The sequence below is a fragment of the Punica granatum genome, chromosome 4, assembly GCF_007655135.1.
Source record: "Punica granatum isolate Tunisia-2019 chromosome 4, ASM765513v2, whole genome shotgun sequence".
NCBI lineage: Eukaryota > Viridiplantae > Streptophyta > Magnoliopsida > Myrtales > Lythraceae > Punica > Punica granatum.
In genome coordinates this window covers 17,471,669-17,495,472 of record NC_045130.1, presented here as the reverse complement: position 1 = coordinate 17,495,472, position 23,804 = coordinate 17,471,669, and the positions used below count along the sequence as shown (strand labels likewise).

The 23,804-nt window shown below is 34.2% G+C and overlaps 1 protein-coding gene, 1 long non-coding RNA gene and 1 pseudogene across 2 annotated transcripts; all 3 read left to right on the top strand.

Annotated features, from left to right (window-relative positions):
• Positions 1–1,528: 1,528 nt before the first annotated feature.
• On the top strand, positions 1,529–3,619 carry LOC116205432. Its single transcript, XM_031538044.1, has 2 exons — positions 1,529–2,059; positions 3,174–3,619. Exons 1-2 carry the CDS (start codon positions 1,562–1,564, stop codon positions 3,222–3,224), a joined length of 549 nt encoding a protein of 182 aa, XP_031393904.1. The 5' UTR covers positions 1,529–1,561; the 3' UTR covers positions 3,225–3,619.
• A 3,137-nt stretch (positions 3,620–6,756) lies between these two features.
• Positions 6,757–10,286, top strand: LOC116203295. The gene is made up of 5 exons (XR_004156242.1): positions 6,757–7,048; positions 7,139–7,186; positions 8,277–8,334; positions 9,447–9,519; positions 9,976–10,286. It is a non-coding gene; the product is annotated as an uncharacterized LOC116203295 (long non-coding RNA).
• Positions 10,287–16,555: 6,269 nt separating this feature from the next.
• On the top strand, positions 16,556–22,148 carry LOC116205772 (annotated as a pseudogene).
• The last annotated feature ends 1,656 nt before the right edge of the window (positions 22,149–23,804 follow it).

Below are 23,804 nucleotides of genomic sequence, written 5' to 3'. Positions count from 1 at the left end.
AAAATGCTCTTTATTTGATTATTTACGTGATTATCCATTTTAGGATTTAGAACAACATTTACATGAGTCATGGAGATTAATCTAGCGAAATTATCATGACACTTGCTGTTAAAAACAGAAATAATTATATTATATGATAATGTAAGTTTGGGACATTGTTGATTGTTATGACTTAAAAAAATGAATATATTAACTGTCAAAGTTGGATTTAAAGGATTTTGTTGCTGACAGAGAGGGAGACCAAGAAGGAGACAGTGTCCCCTTCCGATGAATTTTGTTTCGTTTTTTTTTTTTTTTTTTTTGGAGCTAGGGATATATATGTTTCTGTTCGAGCATGGAGTTGGAGATGACCCTTCTGTTTTCTTTCTATTTTCCTTGCTTGGGAATAAGCAGCCAGTCCCGGGAATCACTGCCTTATGTGAATCTTCCACTTAGATAAGGATAAACCACGTGAAGTTCAATGCCATTTTCCTAGTTATCGACCATTCACATTCGAGCTTTACGTTTAACTAATCACAAGAACTTGAGTATCTCGCCATGGAATCGCCTCGAGACTCGCCTCTTACACGCAAACTCCTCCTCCTCCTCCTCCTCGTATTAGGTGCCATCATGTAACAGCACCGCCAATATTGTTTTACAAACTAAATATCGTACTAAAAAACATGAATTTTATATGAATCAAAATGATCAGATACTTTTTTTTAAAAATATATAATTGGGAGTGTGAATGATTAAACTTGCCAAATAATTACTCTATCAGTGACAGTGCTTTCTAGGTAAAAAGAAGAGGGCCATCAATTAAGGAGGCAATATAGTATGGTGGAAGAGGAAAGTGAGGAAGAGAATTGAGTCAAAGCTCAGTCAACTCAACCTTAAAACACTGCCACATCTTTTAATTGCAAAAATCCAAGAGATGGCCTGACAATGTTTTCATGCTCTGTTCCCTCCAAAGTCTAAAGTTTTTGAGTCATCCAAAGCCAACATATTAGACCAAATTATGCTCTCAAAACGTTAATTAAATCCATATCAAAATCTATAAAACAAGGATGTTCACATGATTGGAGAGGACCACAAGAGGACAAAATCGAGAGCGACATTATCTGCCTACTAAAGTCCATCAAAAAATAAAAAATTCTCTTGGTAATGAACTGCTTCCACACTGATAGACTTAATATATACCCATTGATTACTGTAGGTCCCAAGGATTGATATGTTAATCATAAACGTTTATTATGGTAGGTCCTGCTGTGCTTGCTGGGTATCCTCTATTTTTTTTCAATTACAAAGAAGACCATGAGCCTAGTACACTGAAATAAAAATTTTAATAGCTAAAATGGGTATTGGTAATCTCGCTAAGTATCGAATTTGAAACATTTTAACTACCAAACGAAAGCCTACGCCACTGTACATCTGCTTAGTATGTCTCTATGATGACCCAATTTAGGGTAGAATCAACTAATTAATTAATGAATCTCCACCTCCCTATATATACTCCAACATGCTTCATCAAGGTTTCCTCCATATATAGTACACTGTCTAGAGAAAAGAAGGGAATATTTGTATGTCCCTGGGGTGCATCATCATACATTACATGCTTCAAAATATGTTCAACAACAATAACAACAACAACAATGCCCACCACCACGACCAAATGATGGGTCCGAGAATCTCCTTCTCGAGCGATTTCATGGACACCAACCAACACAGGTACGAGCTTGGAACCGCCTACAAGGAAGCCCCCGTTTCCTCCGACTTCGAGTTTTCAGTCATGGGCTGCAGCTCGAGCCTCACCCCCGCAGATGAGATCATCTTCCAGGGCAAGCTCCTGCCCGTCGATGAGTCGGGCTGCAGCGATCAGATGAGGAAGATGACTACCCTGAGGGAGGAGCTGCTGCTCGTTGAAGATGGTGACGATGAGCCGCCGAGGAGGAGCTCTGGCAACAGCGGGCGGTGGATGGAGCGGCTTGGACTGAAGAAGGGACGCCGACATCGCGGCGGGAAAAGCCTGGAGACAGTGGAGGAAGAGGTGGCTTCTCAGGACACCCCCAGGAAACAACAGGTATGGCGCTGTAGCATAGTATGCTCCTTTTTTCATGGTTAATTAATGTTACGTAAAAATCGATATGAATACAAGCTTGAACTTTTAGACCAGTCGACGAGAACCAGAATCTTATGGATAGTTAACTAATAAGTATATGATTATGTTTTCTTCTTATGGGTTTTACTTCTTCTTTTTTTGTGAACTTTATTTGAATTAAGTCGATGTGGGAATCGTGATGGTTGTATACATATTAGACCAAGAGAACACACGCAACAAAGTTTTTTTTTTCCCCTGATCTAAGAATGTCCTTATACATCAGTTATATATGTCCGGCGTAGATCTAAGTTTCGAACCTATGTGGAAACAATAATCAATAAGCCTCAATGGTATATGTTGCCATTTTTTGTTCAGGCTTTCCCAGGCTTGATAGACAGCAGAACCGTTTTCTTATGCATCAAACATGTGTCTAGGTCATTTTGGAGAAGAGCAAGTATTATTAGAGATTCTAGAAATGTTCGGACAAATCTTCCCTTGCCACATTTGTTTGTTGATCTGTTTCATGATTTTCTCCATGATTTCTTCTACTTTTCTTTCATGTACACCACTGAATCACTGATCATGTATATATGTATACACCAGATCACATAGATTAATGAGAAGAAAAGGAAAATGTTCTTTCTCTTATCACATTCTTTTACAAATTTAAGATGATTTGATACATAGACCTACCAGTGGTGTACCAAAAAAAATCATGGAGAATATCATGGAACACGATAATTAACAAACAAATGTGGCAAGGGAAGATTTTCCCGAAGATATCTAGAATCTCCAATAAGCTAAGTATTGCTCCATACAAGATGAGATGTCGCGTATTTGAGCCAGCTGCACGAGCCGAATATGTCAACAATGCCGCAAAGGATAGCTATTTGTAAGCATTAGAAGAGATATTCGAAAATTCGGATGGATGGAAACTAAATTCACCTTGTGTTTGTAGAGGACAGTTACACCTAGCAAGGCTCATTTTTCATATTATTGGATCATATAGATACTACCTATACATATATGTATGCAAGTATGAATGAAGACTGGAAACAAAAGGAGTCAAACTTTCCTTATCTCTGATTTATCACAGGAAGAGTTAGCAGAAGGAGGGCGACAAAGTTTCAGAAGCGCAAGAGGATGAAAAAAAATGCAGAGTTAATTAATGGATGCCTCAGTCAGTCAGTAGTGTTGCATTTAGTTTGCAGGAATATTTTTCATTTTTTTCTTCTTTTTTTTTGTTGTTTTCTTCTTCTTCTTCTTCTTCTCTCTCTCTCTCTCTCTCTCTCTCTCTCTCTCTCTCTCTCTCTCTCTCTTAATTTTCCTCACAATATTGGGATTGGATTGGGATATTATATATCTCAGAGAGGGCTTCAATTTGATCTTCTAATTAGGATCTGTATTTTTTCTTTTTTTCTTTTTCTTTTTTCTTTGTATTTTTATCTAAAAGATTTGGCTAATTATCCCGTCACTTTTTGTGTACAAATATATATTTGTAGACCTGAACCCAGGCAGTGACCATGACTAACTATATTTCTCTCTTTTTTTTTTCTTTTTTCGGTAGAGATATATTTCCTTTTTTGTTTTTGTGTATATATATATATATATGTATACAAGTTCGAATTTTCCGAGCAAAAAGGAAAAGTACAGCTAAGCTAAAACAGAAGTTGAAAGAGCAAGTAAAACAATGACCGGGTTTCTTTTGTTTGACAAATGCAAGAGAAAATTGAACCGATGTTCGCTATGCAACCGTCAGACAACCTTGTTCCCAGAAACACATATAAATACATGGGCGGATACGAGGGTTAAAGAAAGCAATATTGAATTGATTCGGGTGGTTTAACACCTCTTTTTATTTATAACGTCTCAAGTTCGGATTTTGTTAATGGAAAAAATTCAAAATTGAAAGAGATTAATTCTTTAGTCTCACCAGCTTGGAAGCTGATTAGTTGCGGTCCAAGCATATGGCCAATAAGATCTTTGCTTGAGGCACCCCAAAATTATAGGCCCTAAAATATAGGTAAATAGTTTAATATTATATATACATATAGATATATAGGGAATGTTTACCATGTGAAACCTGCACGAGGAAAATTAAACACTAATACAACCAAAAGAGATTCATATAAAAGGCTCGGATGACTGCTCATTATAAATATATATTAATGCGTAATTTATATATTTGTTTTCAAATATATATAAAATGCTTAATTTAGGTATTTCTTTTAATTAATAATATATATATATATATAATATTATATAGAGGCTATCAAGGCGGCCTGAAAACATTTTGTGGCCTAAAGCCAGATTCTACGACTATAAGGCCTCTAATTAGTCTATTCAATAGTGTGTGTGTATATATATATATTTCAAAATTTGGCATTTAAAATTTTCAAGATGCACAGTTTCCCTTTGAATTTTTTTGTTATCAACTAGGAGGCAGCTCTCGCTTCGCGGCGAGAAGAGGGGAAATATATTTTCCTAAATATAATTACGTTTCCATTCTTGAAGTAAGCAAGGTTCTTTTTAAGAAAGAAAGCGTGATGAAGCTGATCATACTATTGCTACTTGCAAGGCAATTATATAATAATTTGTAAGTTATCATAAATTATATTAAGGTAATGTCACGCTATTAAAAATAATTAAAAATAATTATTTGTCAAAAATATTTGGATATTTAGAAAGTAAAAAGTCAAGAAATTTTGGGAGGGTCTTAGTAAGGGCCCATTGGTATAAAAATTAGTAAAGAAATTACATTTTCCTGCCTCTTGCACATTTTTTAACTACTAATTTCTGCATGCATGCCTTCATAGCTATACCTTTAAGGCTAAATCTTGATCTCCATTATCCACAAAAAAAAAAATCTTGATCACATCAATGAAAAAAAATTACTGAAAAAGGAAAAGCAATCAATGGAATTCTTGAAATGGAATTATTAGAATAAGAAGAAAGAAGAATATATATGTATTTTATTATTTAATTAGTTGACTTTTGGATAAAATTGACTTAGAAAATGCACGATAGAAATAGTAAAAGATATAGGTGGATTGAAATTCAATCTTCTTTTCGACTGTAATTTTTATGTGAAAAATAATTCAAATAAACATTTTGAGTTTAGAAAAAAAGGAAATTGAAAGAAATTCAATGACATCCCAAGTATTGTATTGATGGAGAATATTATAAAGCAGGGGTTAGCGGATTCGAATATCTTGTAATTTTTACTAAATCAAAATTCTCTCTCGTATTAAATCGTTTCAAAATTTGAGATCGAATCCCTACTTGATTACATAGTGGATCCATCCCTACCAGGATTGTATATTATACCACAAGGATTCGGTAACTCCAACCTATTGTTTTGTCTCTTTCTTAGCAAACACTTGACATTTATTTCTTTCAGTGCAGTAGAGGAATAAGGGAAAAAAAACCAGAGAGGCGAGATTTGCAAGTGACTTTTTGCTACTTAATGAATAAGAAAAATTGAAAATTTGGACATGTGGCAAGATAATAAAGACATGGACTTGTTTTAATGTTTTACAAAATAAATTTGTTCATTTAGAAAAAGAGCTCAGTGAAGAAAACGAAGTGTTGGAATGAATAAAACCACAAAGTACAGAGGATTAGGCTGTAGTTAGGGGTGTAAGCAAACCGAGTTAGGTTGTACTAGAATGTTACCACCAGTGCTCTGCACTGGTGCAAAATACTGTTCATATTATTTTCCTAATTTATTTATCAGTGAATTTTTTATTACAATATTAAATAATTATAAAATAATATACCCTATAAGGAATTCTAAAAGTATATTACGTGCTATCATAAAAGTGGGTTTTTTCGCTCCTGGACGTTGTCTTTATTTGCTATAGGATACGACAAATGAAAATCCAAATATTTACATATTAAACACAAAGTTAGCATCAAGGATAACAAAAGAAAAAAAATCAATGATAAAAATAATACTAGAAATACAAGAAAGTCTTTTAAATTGGAAAATATATGTTAAGAGTACCTACTATTTCAAGAAATTAATAAAGATAAGAGGAAAATATTTTTATGAAAGCACAAAAAGAAAAAGAAATATAAGTATACACTATAATAAAGCAAAGGCTTCCCTATGTGTTAATTTACAAGAATATCCTCTAAATATTTTCAAGAAGTTAATTACGTGAGAAATTTATCCAAGGTTTGCATAATAAACTATATAAAGAAAGGGAAAAAAAAATAAAAAAGAACCACTGGCCATAGAAAAACAGTCCACTACTAAGGGTTGGTTTGGAAGTGCTGTTGTTGATGGAGAAATACTGAAACAAAATTGTTAAAAAATAAATGCTAATTTCAGAATGAATTAAAGTGTTTGGAGGAAATTGATTTAAAATTGTTGAAAGTAAAAAATATAATTATTAATACTTGAAACCGAATAAGTAAAAATATATTTTATAAACACCTATTAACCTGCTTGAAGAAATCAAGTTTGCAATCGGAATTTCAATCCAAACCATGGTTTCAAAAATTTTGACCAAACACCAAATCTACTCTTAATTATTTAAAAAAATGATTATAAAACCTCCCACCGCACTCCCAAACTAACTCTAACCATTAAGAAGTTCCCATTAACTTTAGAAAACCAACCCCTCATACGGCTAGAAAAATCCGCCTTACTCCCGGGGGGGGGGGGAGGAAATTGCCAATTTACAAAAACTAACACTCATATTGCATTTGCATTACTAAGGCAAAATAATAATAATCATCATCATCTCTTGTTCCCGCCCACTGCTCCGCTCCTCCTCAATCCATCTTGGCATCTCAACCACCGATTGCCTTCCTACCAGCCTCCACAGTACGAAGCTTTCGCTCTTGGCCCTTGGGAGTTACATCCTTCCTTGTCCATCGATCACCTCCCCCGAAAGCTCCTGCTTCCTATTGTCTGCTCATGCCACTCCATAATTTCACATGCCTCCACCAGATCGTTTAAACGTAAGGCTCCCTTTCCGTTCCCTTCTCCCAGTCGGCCCTTCTTTGGTTTCTTTCTTTTGCACTTGAGCCCTAATCTTAATGCCTATGAAGCGCTCTGCAGAACACCCATAACGGTTTCTTTGCTGTCTGTCGAATAAGGTATCCCCTCCTTTCCATCTATTGCTTCAGTCGAGGAATGCATTTTCCTTCTCTTTCACTTTTAATCAATGGCACTTTGAATAAATATCCAAAATGATAAACAAATAATTACATAGATTGACTATTTGTTATTACCTCTTGGATAAAGCGGGGTAGCTATTGCAGTTAGCCATTAATGGGTCATCTGGAAAGTACTGCTTGAGCCATACAACTCCCTATAGTATGGATGATAGCAACGGCCCAAAAATCTACTCATTCAATGTTGAACCTACATTCACATACTTTCCCTAGTGTATTTTTTAAGGGAAAAGTATGTTTTATTCAATCTATTGATTCATTCTTTTCTTTTTCTCTTTTTCGAGTTCCGGATACCTAATTGGGTTGATCAAATGTTTGATCTCTGCGCCAGCACGGTGCTGGATTACTTCATCCTAATATATCCGCAAGTTCTTTTCCTTGTTTCCGTCTCCAACTGTTTTGAATGCCATGGATACACGAGTGTTGATTCCGTGGGTATACAGTACCAGAGGAAAAGAAAAAAAAAGGGGGGGCCTGCTTCCAAGTCCGAAAAACAAAGGTCCACCCTGTCATTCAAGGTGGAACGAAGCAACTAATATGCAATGACATTTACCATCTTTCGTTACCTAAGAAAACTACTCTTGTGGAACCGAATGGCCTGAACAACGATAAAATGATTGAGAGCCATTTGAAAACCTCAGAAAAGTAATGGACCTCTCAGTTGCAACAGAGCATTACTACTCTTACTATATTTTATTTAACATGCTCAGATGCTAGCTGAGGAAATGTCCTGCTAATAGTCGCAATTCCTAAGGACTTAGGCATGGCATAATCTTTACTGTACCGCCTTTCTTTGATTGGATTTTGAAACGCCTTTTTTTCCAGTTCTCATACAACAATAGTAAGTAAACTTGTTATGTAAAGCACTTACTAAAGTACTCAATTGATTCATGTTAGTTGGTAATAAGAGCTTCTTTAATCTCGGCCTTCTTATGTTTCTATGTTTTTTAGGAGATATGCTTATCATGCTGATCATAATTGCATTTTCCATGTTGGACATACACTTTAACAGAAATGGAAAAAAATTACTGCTGCCAAGGAGTCTTTCCCCTTCTACTCTCAATCATGAGGTACCAGGACCGCCACTTCATCTTGGTTCAAGCCTTTTCTTATTGGTTCTGTTTTTTACTTGTTACAAGGAACTGCATCCGTTCTACAACTCGTGTTTTGATAATGTGAGTTTGTTAATGGATTTTGACTGAATGGGAGTGAAATTTTCAATCTGTTGTAAACATTAATGGAGATTTTCATGGTTTTGTTTATACCTATTTCTTAAACTTTTCTTTTCTTGAATAGGGTTAACTCATCACGAGTTTTTGTATAGAGTGAAGTCACTAATATATTCTCAAAAATTTCCTGATCCTGAAGGAGGTTTAGAGTTAATTTTGACTCAGTTGGTACTGCGATCACTCGTTGGCAGTCGGACTTGGTGTTCGACACTTTTCCTCTTTACCATCCTTAGTCACTGCTGAATTTGTGTAATTTATGCAATTTTGCGGTTTGGTAATTCTCTTCGGTTGGAATGCACAGGTTTAGTTATTCTTCCTTTTACAAAATTCAAGGATCAGTGCATTTCAAGCTCTGCATAATTGTGTGAATTTTATTTGGTCTTTTATCAAGAATTTTATTTTATCATTGCGCTTGTGCTCTCGTTCATTAAGGTGCTAGATTGGTGTTCTGGTTGAAATCGCTAAAATTTGTACCCAAACTCATCCTTTTTAATGCTCTCTGTTGCTTTTTTTCTCTTTTTTAGACCTGCGCGTATATTATGTGATCTATGAGATTTGTTTGTTGCCATGCATTTGCCATGCCTTCCAACTTATCAACAAAGTGCCCCTGCCAAGTATTTTCCCAAGAATTGATGCCTGACCAGTTTAGCTGTCATGTCTTACATGCCATTTTTTGTTTCCGTAACTATAGAATAAGAAAATCTTCATACTTTGCTCAAATTATTTAGTGAAAAAAGTCTTCTTATTTGAGTATGTGAGCTGTGGCAGCTTTTCCATCTATATATCTATGTTTTATGGACAACAACATTGTCTATCTATCTCTATCTCAGCGGTCCAATTCTGTGTTCGTGATTCTTTGTTTACGAATCTTAAGTTCTTTTCTAAAATTTTCAGGCCATTTTCACTTAAACTCATGGACAAGTGAATGTGTTCATGATTTGTCTATTTTGCAGTTCAGTTTCGTATTATGTCAGCACGTGGGCTTTGATGCGCTGGTTTCTTTGTTGAATATCAAGGCAATTTAAGGTGAAAACTAATATGTTTTATTACTTTAATTTTCAATTCGTTGTTGCATGTATCTTGTTTATTTTTGTTTTAAATAATGTGGTAGATAAAAGGACTAGCTGAGAAGTAGACTTATTGTTTGTAAAGTAAATGCCTTAGTTTTTTTATTTCAGTCCAGCTCCAATACTTTATGGTTTTATTTGTTTGTAAGTGCCCGTTAGCATGGGGGCCATCAGTTTGATTTTGCAAGGTTATGCTGGATCCTCTCTGTCGGCTACCTTGGTTGTAAATGCTTCTAGCATGCTGTCAATTGCTAGCTTTTTTTTTTTTTTTTTTTGTCGGTTGAAGTCAATTGCTAGCTTTTTTCTTTAGTTTGAAATTTGCATATTCTTATTTTGTTTTATCATTATATTTTTGAAATATCTACTATCGGTTTGTTATTTTGGAATCCTTTAACCTCCTATTTTTGCCTTTCAGTTTGCTCCTATCTATCCAAAGGGTACTTATGGGAGGGCACTTGTCATTCATTTTTTTCATTTTGTTTTGTTTTATAGAAATGGAGACAGTATATCAAAATTTAGTGTAAGGGGAAATATACAGGGTATATAGTATTGATCTGTCGAAGCATATATATGATGGTGCTCTCGATCTCTGTCATGTTTATGGGTTGGTTAAGTTGTATAATGAGACTGAATTTTAAAGAATAATTATAGAATATGGGTCAGCTTTCGCTTAGTGATATTTGGTTGGACTATTGTGGCAAAAATAGAAGATATTCAGTTGGACTATAATTTTGCTATTCTTGGATTGTAATCTGTTTGTACGTTAGCACTTAGGTTAAGTACATTTTTCGTGTTTTAAGTCATATGAATGAAGAAAATTCACGCTTTGAGAGTTTTACCCCTTAGTAGGCTGATTTGAATCAATTGGATTAGTCGAAAGTCTAATGGACTTATGGATACCAAGGTGTAAAAAAAAAAATCAATACTATATTTTTTCTTTATAATATCGGTATCTTTTACTATTCATGGAATTCCAAAATTCTCTATAAATGCGTGGAGGCTTGAGAAAACTCAAACGAGGTGACGTACCTTGATAGGCCCTAATTGATTTGAATTGAGGTCATTTAGCCTCAACAAAATCGGGGCCAATAATGATAGAGGTTGTTGGGCCTTACGATGGCTCGATCTACATTGCGCCACCTAGAGATTGGTGGTCGAACCAATCTTGGTCAATGTCATTGGTCTGATGGGGCCCAAACCATCTTGATGAAGTTTGCATGTTCTAATTGATTTTGATCAAGGTTTGTTTGTGGGTCCTCAAAGAGAGTCCCGCAGCAAAATTAAATGCTCCATTGAAGCACAATATATCTAAATAGGTTATTGAATCTATTCGGATTTTATAAAGAAAATTTTATTATGAGAAGTTAAATATGAAGATACGAATTGCTATCATATTATAATTTGTATTAGTATATAGAAAAATTATTTTTATGCTATATAAATTTTAATAGGTTAAATTTCAAATCCACGTAACATAATATTATAAGAGCTCCACCAAATAATTCATGTAAAATGTTTCATATACACGATCTCAATCATCAATTGGATTTATTAAAAAATAATTTTATAATCCAAAAATGTAAAATTCTTAAATTTAGGTAATGAAAGAATAATAATCATGAATTCTATAATTTTTTAAGTTAATGTTAATCTGGTTTTTATTCTTAATCACATTTCATGCATTAAATTTCGTGGAGTTCAAATAATTTTCAAATTTTCACATTCGATATATATATATATGCCCGACCAAAACTTATGAAAGGTTATTAATATGCATTGGATGTTAAATCACTCTATCCTACCCTCATTATCCGTTCATATCCCAAACGACTGAATATAATCTAATTTCACTATGCTATTCGTATCTAAGTATGTTCTTTTTGATTTGTTGGTTATCACATAGTGCAATAGCGCACGTTTTTATCTAAAATGAAAATAATTTGTATTCATTTTTGCCACTAAGATTTCTTGGGCCTCTCTACTTTTCCTTCTTCCTTTATTAAGCTCATGGGCATTTCCTATAACCGAAAAAGACACATACATTCTAAATGGCTAAATGGATTTAATAATAATGACTAAATGGATTTAATCTTTTTGCCCAAACTAAGTTAATTAAATGAAATAAAGGAAAATTGCATCTAAGATTTAGTGGCATGGAAAAGATAGAGATATTATATCGACTGATAGTATGTATGCATAGGATATATATACAGTTAACTGTATTAGTCAATACCATCCATTGTCCTATTGTTTATGAAAAGTTTCACAGAGACTAAACTTTGCATAGTATTGACATTGAATGAAAGCAAAAAACGTTAATATAATGAACAAAAATAATGTACGTTGCACTTACATGCCATCACACTAGTAATAATAAAAGAACCACTTTCAATGGTAGTTTCTAAAAATTATTTTCACAAGTATTAAAAAAGTTATAACCTAATAGAGGTGGTCTGGTAGTTAAAGGGTATGATTTCCTTGGAGAATTCCTAAGTTCGAGTTGCTCGGAAAACCATACAAGAGAATACTCCTTATTGGGCAACCTGCATGACACTGTGGCAGAACTGACTTATCTAGTGAACTTGTAGGGTGTTTACATGGACCGTGGGATTAGTCAGGTAAAGCTTGCACACCCTTGTCATCAATATATATATGTATATATATATAATTGAGGTTTTAAGATTATAGGATTTCACAATTATATTATCTCTTCATTTGCTTTAAAGTGCTTGATATGAGAGCAATAAAATCCATATTTTAACACATGATTATTGTCAATATTTTTCAATTTTTTTGATCATTTTCTCTTTTATTTTGGTTGCACGTTTGTGGCGCGAGTGCATTTGTCTAGTGTATATATATATATATATATATATATATATATATTCATTTGTTTTCGACATTGTGCCATTTTTTACGAGGAAAATAATGGTTGGATTTCAGGGGAAAAAAAAAAGAAAATGAAAGGAATTATATTTCTTTTTTTTAAAATACAAACTGGACATTGTGCCCGAGTTACGCACTGTTTAGAAAAAAATATTTTAAATTATTGACGATTCGTTGATTTTCTAATTACAGGATTTACCATAAAATAGTACTAAATTTATTGGTCTTCTAGATATATCTAAAATTTATCAATAATAAAAAATATATTAACAAAATTGATTTAGGAAGAAAATTACTAAATTAATTTATGGAGGACGGGCCTCTTGGACAGAAGAATTTTTCCGTCTTCGTTCAGAAACAAGCAAAGTGGGGGTGGGGAGGAGAGAGAAGTGAGAAAGAGAAAAAGGTAGGGTTTTGGAGATGATCGTGGAATTTAAAGGTGGGGAGGTAGTTTAGTTAAGGGAGGGTGAATTGACGAATTAGCCCCCAATTATTGTCTAACCTAATCGCTTCAATTTTTTAAAAAAATTACTTGCGATGGGCATTTTAGGAAGTTGAATGTTAGACGAAGATCTTCCTTCTCTTTGAATTAGTATAGATACATTATATAATCCATTTATTTTTTAAAATTTGAATTACTTAGATATAAGGCAAAACTTCTTTTCTTTTCATTTATAAAAACACGAAATAAAATATATAATATAATAAATTAAAATATTAAATCAAACAACAAAAAAGAGCCCCCAAAAAATCCCTACATCGTCATTCTTAATCTTCGTTCAATTAATATTCATAAGCTAAATTTTCAAAAATAAGTAAAGAAAGTCCAACTCATAAAAAAAAAGTAAACACACAAGACAAGTTAAATTTAAGAAGGGAGGCGAGCCAGTGTTCATAAGCTACTGATCTTGAAATTCTCTTCAACCACCGCTGGCTCGGATCACCAATCACCCAACCACTAGCGGATGGTCTTTAAACTCAAAGGATAGTACCGTTTATATAAATTACTAGAATGTTACTTGTGCTTTGCACGGGTGTAAAACACTCTTTGTTTTTATTTCCTTAATTTATCAAAGAATTTTTTTATTGTAATACTCAAAAATTGTAAGAAAAACTTATACAAAAGGGAATTCAAAGAAGATGGTATATGCTATATAAAAATATGTGTTTTACTCCTCGACATTCTTTATTTGCTATAGGATATGACAAAAGAAGAAAAAATATTAACGAAGTAAAATACAAAGTCAACACATTAGCAACAATTACATTACCAAAAACATTATAAATAAAAGAAAGTTGCTTAAAATTGAAAAATATAAATCAATAAGGGTTGGTTTGCCACTTATCTCCTCAAATAACGTTTTCGATTTGAGTCTTATCAATGAAAAAAAATCCTTAATTGGGTGAATTTTATCTTTTAGAAGGTCGATCTGACTTGAACTGAATTAGTTGGAGTCTGTTGGGTTTCCGAAAATCAGAGTACACAACTAAGAAAATTGATAAATATACATTAAGGGTGCCTACTATCTCAGTGAATAAACAAAGATGAGCCAAAAAGATATTTATGAAAGCACAATCAAGAAAAAAAATATGTAGGAGGCAAAAAAACCGGCATAAGCATCTTTCTTGTGCATCTGTGTCCTTTTGACAAGGAAATCGGAGGGTTCGAGAAGGAAACTTCTTTCTTTTTCTTTTTTCATTTATATAAAAAAGTGGAATAAAATATATAACATAATAAATTAAATTATTAAACAAACAAAACAATATAGAAAGAAAAACTCAGCGCAACAAAAGGCCTACATCATCATTCTTAATCTTCATTCAATTAATATTCGTAAGCTGAGTTACAAATGTGTTTGGAAATGGAGTGGAGTTAAAACTCGACTCCATTTCAAATATTATTGTGCATATTTAAATAGGATTATAATGATTATTAGGAAAAAGTATATATGAGAATTTATTATTAAATATGAGAAAAAGATAAAAAAGTGATGATTATATTGTTGACTTAATGAAAAAATGAAGTTCAGTTAGGTAATTTATTATTAAAAAATTAATTATAATATTGGTTAAAAAATATTTGTGATGATTTATTATTAAATAGAGAAAAAGATAAAATAATAATCATTATATTGTTGAATTTGAGAAAAATGGAATGGAGTAAAGTAATAATGGAGTTAAAATCCATTCCCAAACAAAGAAATAAAATTGCTATATCCATAACTTCTTCAATATCTAGCAGTTATTAATTTTTCTGATTCTATTTCTTATGAGCATTTTCTGATTAACAAAAATTACCCCAACTATCCTCTTTCTCCCTTTTGTAATATAGATAATAAGTAGTATTATCATTTGAGTGTCGGTCTTTATAAGAAAATTCTCTAGTAGCTTGATGATGGGCGCTGATAGCAATTTAAAATTGTCCTATGTGATTAATTTTTCTTTAATTATTAAAATACTTGTCCAAGAATAAAATACATTACTTGCTACCATATAAATGTATATTTTTTACTCCTCAACGTTCTCGATTTTGCTATGAGAACAAAGTCAAGTGAGATTAGTAACAACTAATCTAATAATGATAATAAAATAGAGTGCAGTGCAGTGATACACGCCCTCATCTGGTAACTAAGAGGTTTTGGGTTCGAAACCTACTAAGACTACCCGTGCTCCTTTTTTAGCTATTAAGATTTATATTTCATTATATTATACTCACGAGACTCCTTTATAACTGAAAAAAATTAATGATGATACTAGTATTACAAATAAAAGAACTAAAGTCACTTAAAATTGGAAATAATAAAGACGAGATGAACAGATTTTCATTAAAGCACAAAAAAAGGCCAAAAAAACCGACCTTTTCTTCCTTTTTTGTGTTGCGTCATTTTAACGAGGAAAGTAATGGGAATATTTGAGAGAAATAAAAAATAATGGCAGGAATTCTATTTTTGCCTTTTATATAAATTATATTGTCCTTTTATTTTTAGTTTCAAATTACTTAGATATCAGATAAAAGTTCTTTCCTTTTTTTCATTAATTTAAAATATGTATAATATCATAAATTAAAATATCAAATCAAACATTTCGCCCAAAAAAATAAACAAAACGAAAAAAAACCGTGCAACAAAATGCCTACATCATCACCGTTAATCTCCGTTCCATTACCACTTGAAACTAATTTACAAAAGGGATAAACTTCTGTTACGAGGCTCGTTAAAAGGAGCCCTTTTTTCAAGAGCCCAATAACAATGTGATGCATGGCAAGCTGTCGGATTACTGTATATGAGATACTCATAATATAACAAGTTTGATGTTAAATAACAAAGAATATTTATCCAATTTTTTTTTTAAAAAAGATAATTGAAAGAAAATAATAAGATATCATAACTTTTTTTTTATGAAATAGTTAATGCAAAATAATAAGATAACTTGTTAAATAATAAGTATCTCACGGAATGACAAGAAATTTATTATTATATTTTTCATCTTTAAAATTCGTTATTTAAGAATGTTCCCGATACTAGCAACACTCTTTACAATAATATACTAGAGTCATACTCGCCCTAAGCACAGTATTATGTAAATGATTTTTTTTGTGATCTTTTCAAATATATCTAATAAAATGTAATAATCTTGTTTTTTAATAAGGAATTGTAAAAAAGAATATTAATAAAAATTTCAATTAATGAAATTAACAAAGAACAATAAAAAGAGAAATTAGTGCATTAGTGAGAAGGAAGAAAAAGAGAGGGAACGCGTGAACTCATGGAAGGGAAAGAGAGGGGGAGTGGAAGAAAATTAAGGGAGGACTTTTTTTCGGTTGACTATTGGTGAGCTGAAAAAAGTTTAAAATTACTTATTTGTTCATAATTTCCTTTTATTTAATGGTTATTAATTTTTTAATTTTATTTTTTAGGAGCAATTATGGGGAAGGAAAGTTAGATATTTTCTTTTTTCCTTTTCACATATAGTAACAATAGATGGATAGATTAACTAAGGAAATGTCAACTTAAGAAAGATGGCGTAGTGCGGTGGTATCTTACATCAGTTTATATATGTCAACCAAAAAAAAAACTGAGTAATATATGTTTTGCTTCTATATAAGTAGAATGTTTTGTTTCATTAACAACTATGAGTATTCAGTGAATATCGAAAGTCTGTTTATCGAATTTGATTTCAATGGTGATCTTACGGCCAGTTGACCAAGCTTTTTTTCTGTGGAAAAATGACTTTTTTTTTTTTGGGTTCTAGTATTTGTGCAATCTGGGCTTCCTGTAGTGCTTTTTGGGATCAATGGATGCTTCGATTGCGTGATGATGGTTTATTTGACATTCAGGCAAGGCTCTTGCGCTTGCGCTTGCGCTTGCAAACAAGGGGATATTTGTGACGGTTGTTGATTTCTCTGAAGAGAGGGGAAGGGAGGTGGCGTCCCTCATCGAAGAGGAGAATTCGAAGTTCCATCCAAACTTGGGATTCCTATCTGCTCTCTTTGTACGATGCGACCTTAGCAACTCAAGTGAGTAGAGTCATATGATTTGTCAGATTATATGGGAAAATTATAGAGAAAGCTATTGAGGCTCTTCCGTGGGCTACCCGTTCTACTACAGACATAGAAATCTGAAAACAGAAAATAGTTCTTGGAAATCCTCGTGAATTATACAAAAATTTGGAAATTTCTCGTCCTCTTACTTGGTCATAAACTGATTTTTTTCATGTCCTGAGGACTTAGTTAATGCCTTTGAGAAGCATGTAGCAACCTATGGGGGACTGGATATTTGTATCAACGATGCTGGTATTATCAATTCGATAGTATTAGAGAAGGATCAGACTGATGGCACTTGGTCTTAGCGGCATGCCATTAATGTGAATCTAGTTGCAGTTATTCATTCCAGCCAACTTGCGGTAAGGTGTCGGAGCTATTAGTTCATTTAATCGGGAAAGAACTCCTTTTGGTGACACCAAAATTTGTTCGACAATGTCATGACTTGTGATGATAGTCTATTTTTGTTAAGTTAGTATCGTGATTTTAATTTGCTGCTTTACAGATTAAGGCCATAAAGCGGCAGAAAGACCAGGCGCAATCATTAACCTTCGCTCTGCATCAGGGCTTTATCCAATGTATAAGGCCCCCATAAAGTTTGGTTATTAAGAGTAAAATTGAAAGCTGTTTGTTCGGGTCCTAGTCCGCTTGAAAATTCTGATGTTCATGCAAAAAGAAGGTAATAATATATGTTACTGATTAATCACGTTGCCATTGGAATTTGATAATTGGGTTGTTTCTTTGCCTCCCCTTCTTTTCAGGGGTGTTGTCATGTTTACCAGATCACTTCTACCATATAAGCGTAGAGGAATACGCATCAATGTGCTCTGCCCTGAGGTGATGTATAAACTCCGTCTGCGCTGCGAAACAGCATAGATTGAAAACTGCTAAGCCCATTAGCTCATTGTAATTGTCTGCAGTTCGGACTAGATTATCTTGGCTTTGCTGTGCAGTTTGTTCAAACGGATATTGGTTTGAGCATTGATTCCAAAATAATTGACATTACGCAAGGCTTTGGCCCCATGGAAATGGTTATCAAAGGTCTATTCTATCAAACTTAATTCTTCAATGATGGAAAACATTTGTTTTGTTTTGTATATAGAGGGTAGACTAATTTTAGAGAAAATTATGATACATGAATTGTTGTTTTGGAGTCTCTGAAAAGAGTTCGAGATTGAAGTGACCCGAAAAAAAAAGGTTACAATCACAGATGTGCATCCTAAATGCACCCAATACTGATCATTGTTATTGTTATTTGCTCATGAAGTGGAGATGGGAAAGCAATGACATCTCTAGTTTATTACATTCTTTCTGAAAATACTTCTGATGTTTTATGCATCTACTGTTCCAGGGCTTTTGAACTTATCACAGATGAAAGTAAAGCGGGCTCTTGTCTACGGATTACAAATAGAAGAGGCATGGAATAATGGCCTAGTGCCAGGGAAGAAGCAAAATACTCGGTGCTTTCTTCAAGTTCCCGGAGAACTTCACCTAATAAGTTCAGCTACTAACTTCTTTCTTAGATAGAATTTTCGCCAGTGCTTATCATAAAAGTATCTGCTGAGAAACTGTTCTTTCGTAGACATAAAACTATTGTTGATCTTAAATTAGGTGGATGTGTTGCATTTATTGAGCTAGGTAGGCAGTTGCACCTTCCACTAAACTATGGCTGCTGTTGTTTGAGATTAAAAAAAAAAAGTAGCAGACTAGTCTAATTGATTTAGAGTCTCATTGGTTTGAAAGTCATTTGGCTTACGTATAGTCCTGTTTTATAACGTGATTCTTCGCTCTTCAGAGATGTTCACACCTTGACACACAATTTTCTACTGCAACACGGATAGTACAAGTCCCGCTGAGATTACCAATCAAACCACATCATGCTCTTGTGAAAATTCTATACGCTGGTGTAAATGCTAGTGACGTAAGTTTAAGACTTTCCTTTCGTTCCTTCATTTTCTGTTCTTCAGAGATTACACTCTTCCAGTGCCACACGTTTTCTCTTGCTTAAAGTCGAAGTCTGTCTATAATAAATGAAGTTTTTTTAATAATAAGTTGTGTTAAACCAGGTCAATTTCGTCTCCGGGCTTTGAGGTATGAGATGCACGATCTTTAAAATTTGTAGTTATGGAAGAGCCATTTCAACATGTTGGTTATCTAGGCTTGTTTCTTAGTTACAATTTTAGTTTGAAATACCTTACTTATATTTATTGGTTAATTTGCATTTTCTTGTTGCAGGCTGTGGGTATAATTGCTGCAGTGGGAGACTTTGTTAAAGACTTGAGAGTCGGCACTTCTGCAGCCCTTGTGAATTATAGAGGTTATTCAGAATTTGTGACGGTATGAGATCTTTCACAAGATGGTCTAATGTGTAATTTAAGACCAACAAAAAATTGTTGCAGCGTGTGTTATCAATTGTCCGAAACTTTTTCTCACTATATTCATAGTTAAAACAATCTTTCGACTTACTGGTGTCTATCCGATTGGAAATATTCTTTCTCATTACCATGCTGTAGGACAAGCAACTAGCCTTTCCATGCCATCTCATTCTGCTTAGCGTTAGTATTCTGGTGTATTCATTACAAAACTTGTAGGCAGGACAGATGGGATCTGGGAAAGTAGTTCTAGTTACTACCGCTGCTAGAGGAACCGGGCAATTTGCTGTTCAGGTTTACACTTAACTTCAGAATGATGCTTTAATTCTATTTTAAACTCTAAAAAAATCCTTCTCCCGGTTGCCGTCCGCCATAACTATAATAATTTCAGGTAAAGAGGTGATTCAGCAGTAGTAAATGCCCTTTTAGATGGAAAATTATGATTGTCCCTCATAGTTCTTTATATATATTTGTAAAAATCCTGGAAAATCATTTTTATTCGGAGTAAATTGCATCTGGAACTATTGGCAACAGAACCTCTTCTTCATTAATGCCTGGTTTCTACTCTGCCAAATCTTTGTATGTTCTAAAGAATGTTATCATCCTGACTCCAGCTTGCTAAATTAGCCAGAAATACCATGGTTGCAATCTGTGGACGTCAAGAGAAGTCCAAGCTTTTGCACGATTTGGGTGTCAATCGTGTTATTGACTATAAAGCCGAAGATATCAAAACTGTACATATCTGCAATGTGGTCTTTTCCCACTTTTCCATCATGAATTTCGGTCTGAGAATGTGAAAGAGTTTATAGATGTGTTGATATGTCAATATAACAGCATGGTATGTAACGTTTGTTCTCTGGTTGTCTCTCGGTTATCTGATATGCTATAAGCCTATAAGACAACAACTTTTGGAAAATCCTGTGTGTCAGGTCCTCAAGAAGGAATTCCCCAAAGGCGTCGACATTGTTTATGAATCAGTTGGTGGTCAAATGCTGGGCTTGTGCTTGAATTCTGTGGCCATCCAGGGAAGTTTGATCATAATCAGCATGATTTCTCAGGTGATCTCCTTTTTTAAGTTTAATCAGAGTAAGGTTATTCATTACAGTATATTCTTCACAAAGCTATGGAATATTTTTATCAAAGCCATGTTCCTGTTCTAGTTTCTTCCCTTTCTTTATTTTCTTCGTCACAGTGAAAAAAACCATCGTATATAATATATTGTTCATGAAAGTAGGATGAAAATTTTGCAGTGATTTTCTAGTTTATCTAATAAAACTAGGAAAAATTGTTCTTACAAACCACCCAAAAAAAAAAAAAAACCTCTGGAAAATAGACTTCCCATTCTATACCTTTAGGTCATTTGAATGAGATTTCACATGTAAATAGCAAAATTTCCAGTATCAAGGAGAGCAGGGATGGAAGCCAGCGACTTATCTGGGGCTTTGAGATAAACTTCTGGCAGAAGGCCAAACTTTGGTATGTATATGCAGAAAGCAAGTCATGCTAATATATGCTTTACATAAAAAAAAATGCTAATATATGCTAAAAACTAAGGTCTTAGTCCCTTGTAATTTCTCTTAAAATTTTCCTAATAGCGCGCTTTTTAATTGTACGAATTCTGGCAGTCTGGTTTTTTCCTGGTAAACTATGCTCACTTCTGGCAACAACATCTGGACCGACTGCTTCACCTTTACTCAGAAGGAAAGCTGAAGGCACGTGCCGCAAGAATATCCTGCTTTACGATCATATATTTGCTTCTATATGTGAATTTGATACATAAACCTGGGAAATACTTGGTATTAGATAGCTTTCACCTTAGTAACATTCTCGTCATCGAAAAGTAGTCTCATTTTTCATTCCTTTCTGACCTTTTATATACAACTAGGTACCTGGACATAGTTTATCTTTTGCCCGGAGAATGATCATTATTATATTTTCTGTTGTTTCTGCTAGTTGTTTTTATCCGCTAATGTTATACATGTTCGAGGAAATTAAGCTAAGGCATATGTGCTACTGAACTACTGAAATAAATTGATCAGTATTACTATGAGAACCATTTAAATGAGGAAATCAAGCTAAGGCATATGTGCTACTGAACTACTGAAATAAATTGGTCCGTGGACTTTCAAATCATAGTAAATGAAGACGACTTTTGCACATTTAAGATGTTTGAGAGTTTCTTAGATGTTAATTGTTACTACGAGAACTAATTTACAGTTTCTTCGACGGTCAGGTGACCCTAGACCGAAGAAAATTTGTGGGTCTGAACTCTGTTGCAGATGCAGTTGAATATATCCATTCAGGTAAGTGTTGGCAAGGTATGCGCGATTGATCCATTTGATGATGCTATTTTTGCCCTATTCCCTCTTGTCAAAGCATCATACAGCTGCCGCTTATTACAAATAAAAGAGATGTTACTTACGCAACAATTACCCGAAAACACATGTATAAATCATCGAAATTATGCAATGCAGGTGGTGGTGTGTATAGACCCGTCTCAGCCATCGAAATTATGCTTCCAATGGGACTCGCAGTGCGACTGGGAGCTGATGAGAGGCCTCTCATACCGCACAGTCGCACACTGACTAAAATGAAGTTTGCTGTGCATTGTTTGAAATTGACAATGATATCCTGTGCAGATTGGATTTACATGCGAATCATACAACGATCGTAGGCAATAATAATATTGTAGGTTGTGATAACCGCCAGGGAATTCATGTTTGATGTAAAGATATGCATATAAATTCTACAGATCGTCGTGTTTCTCATATATATCATCCATTACTGCCACTGAGAAGTCGGAATTCTGCAACTGGAGCTCTCTCTTCGTTTAAATTTGTCATAGCACCGATGATGAGAGTAGGGAATCCCTCCGTATTGTTTTAGGAAAGCCGAAGAATCCCATTAGCTGTAGAATTAGACAGCCTCTAGAGCCTACACCAACCATAAGTATTTACATCGAGCAGGCTTCGATCGGGTAAATCCAGGCAAAATCTTCCCTTCATTGACAAGAGCCATACCTCTATTTGCCTGTCAAAACAACATTATCAGAAGCTGTTATAACTCGGACAGCCCGAAATATCAACCTAAAACCATAATAGCTTATACAAGCTCGAATTTTCCAGGGAAAAAGGAAGACATTGCTAGCATTTATAAGAGAAGAAATAAGTCCCAATGAGAAAAGAAGCAACTAAATCAAAATCCAACTTTCTTTTCTTTGACAAATGCAAGTGATGAAATTGGAGCCGACGTTCATAAGTATAATGCAACCGTTAGACAACAGTGTTGTGTTGCCAAAAACATGTATATATATATATATATATGGGGTGACTGTGAGGAGAATAAGATAGCAATATTGAACTTTGTCGATTGACGGACAATATCGAAAGCGCATAGACAATAATCGTTTCATATTCAAAGAAACATTATATATTCATTCAGAACGAACAACTTAGATAGTATTTTGAAATCAGTGGTGTCAACACTTAGCAGAGGAATAGGTGTCGGATCAGACTCCTAAAATACACATACGTATTGCCAACTCGAGAATTTTGACAGTCGGAGCTAATTGCAGCAGTCTTAAATTTAATTTGAGCAGGAACATGTTGAAGAAGTACAGATTCATCTAGACTAGTGTTCAGTTCAATCGGGCTAAAATATATACACACAAACATACATATACACATAAAATAGATAAACTTGCCAGCCAAAATATAAAAAATAAAAACAAAGATAAAATGTTCTATTTTCAGGGTTCCAAATTCGATTATTGCCAATATGACCACTTATGTTCATTTATTGAAAATCTACATTAGATTTTTATTTTAATCTCATTGACCTCCTTTGTAAAAAAAAAAAAGGGAGAGCGGAATAATACCATACATCACAGTTTGAGAAACAATTTCACCCCACATCATATTTTCAAAAAATTTCACAATACATCACGAATTTTTTTTTAATTTTCACCACACATCATATCATTACTTTTCCGTCCAAAATTGGATTGAATGGTAACGTTATGACATTTTCAGGGACATTATTGCACAAAAGAAAACTTGAAGGATTTAAACGAAATTAAATAAAAAAGAAAAAAAAAAGGGAAAAGGAAAGGGTTGATCAAGAGGGGAGGCCGACACCCGCACCGACAGTCAACCTCCAATTGGAGACCAAGACGGCGACCCCAACTCAGGGGTCGATTGCCGGCGAGGGCGCCCTCGACCCCCAACATTGGGGGGGGGGGGGTCGGGGGCGCCTCCATCGGCAATAGATCCCCTAATTGGGGTTGCCGACCGGTTCAAACTAGGCTAGAGGCCCCAATTGGGGTATCGACGGCTAGAGGGCCCTCCCTCCCCCTTGGGATCTTGGGGCCAAAGGTGCTCCCGCCTGCAGTCGATCCCCCAGTTGGGGTCGGTGGCTCGGTCTAAGGCAGATGGCGACCCCTAATTG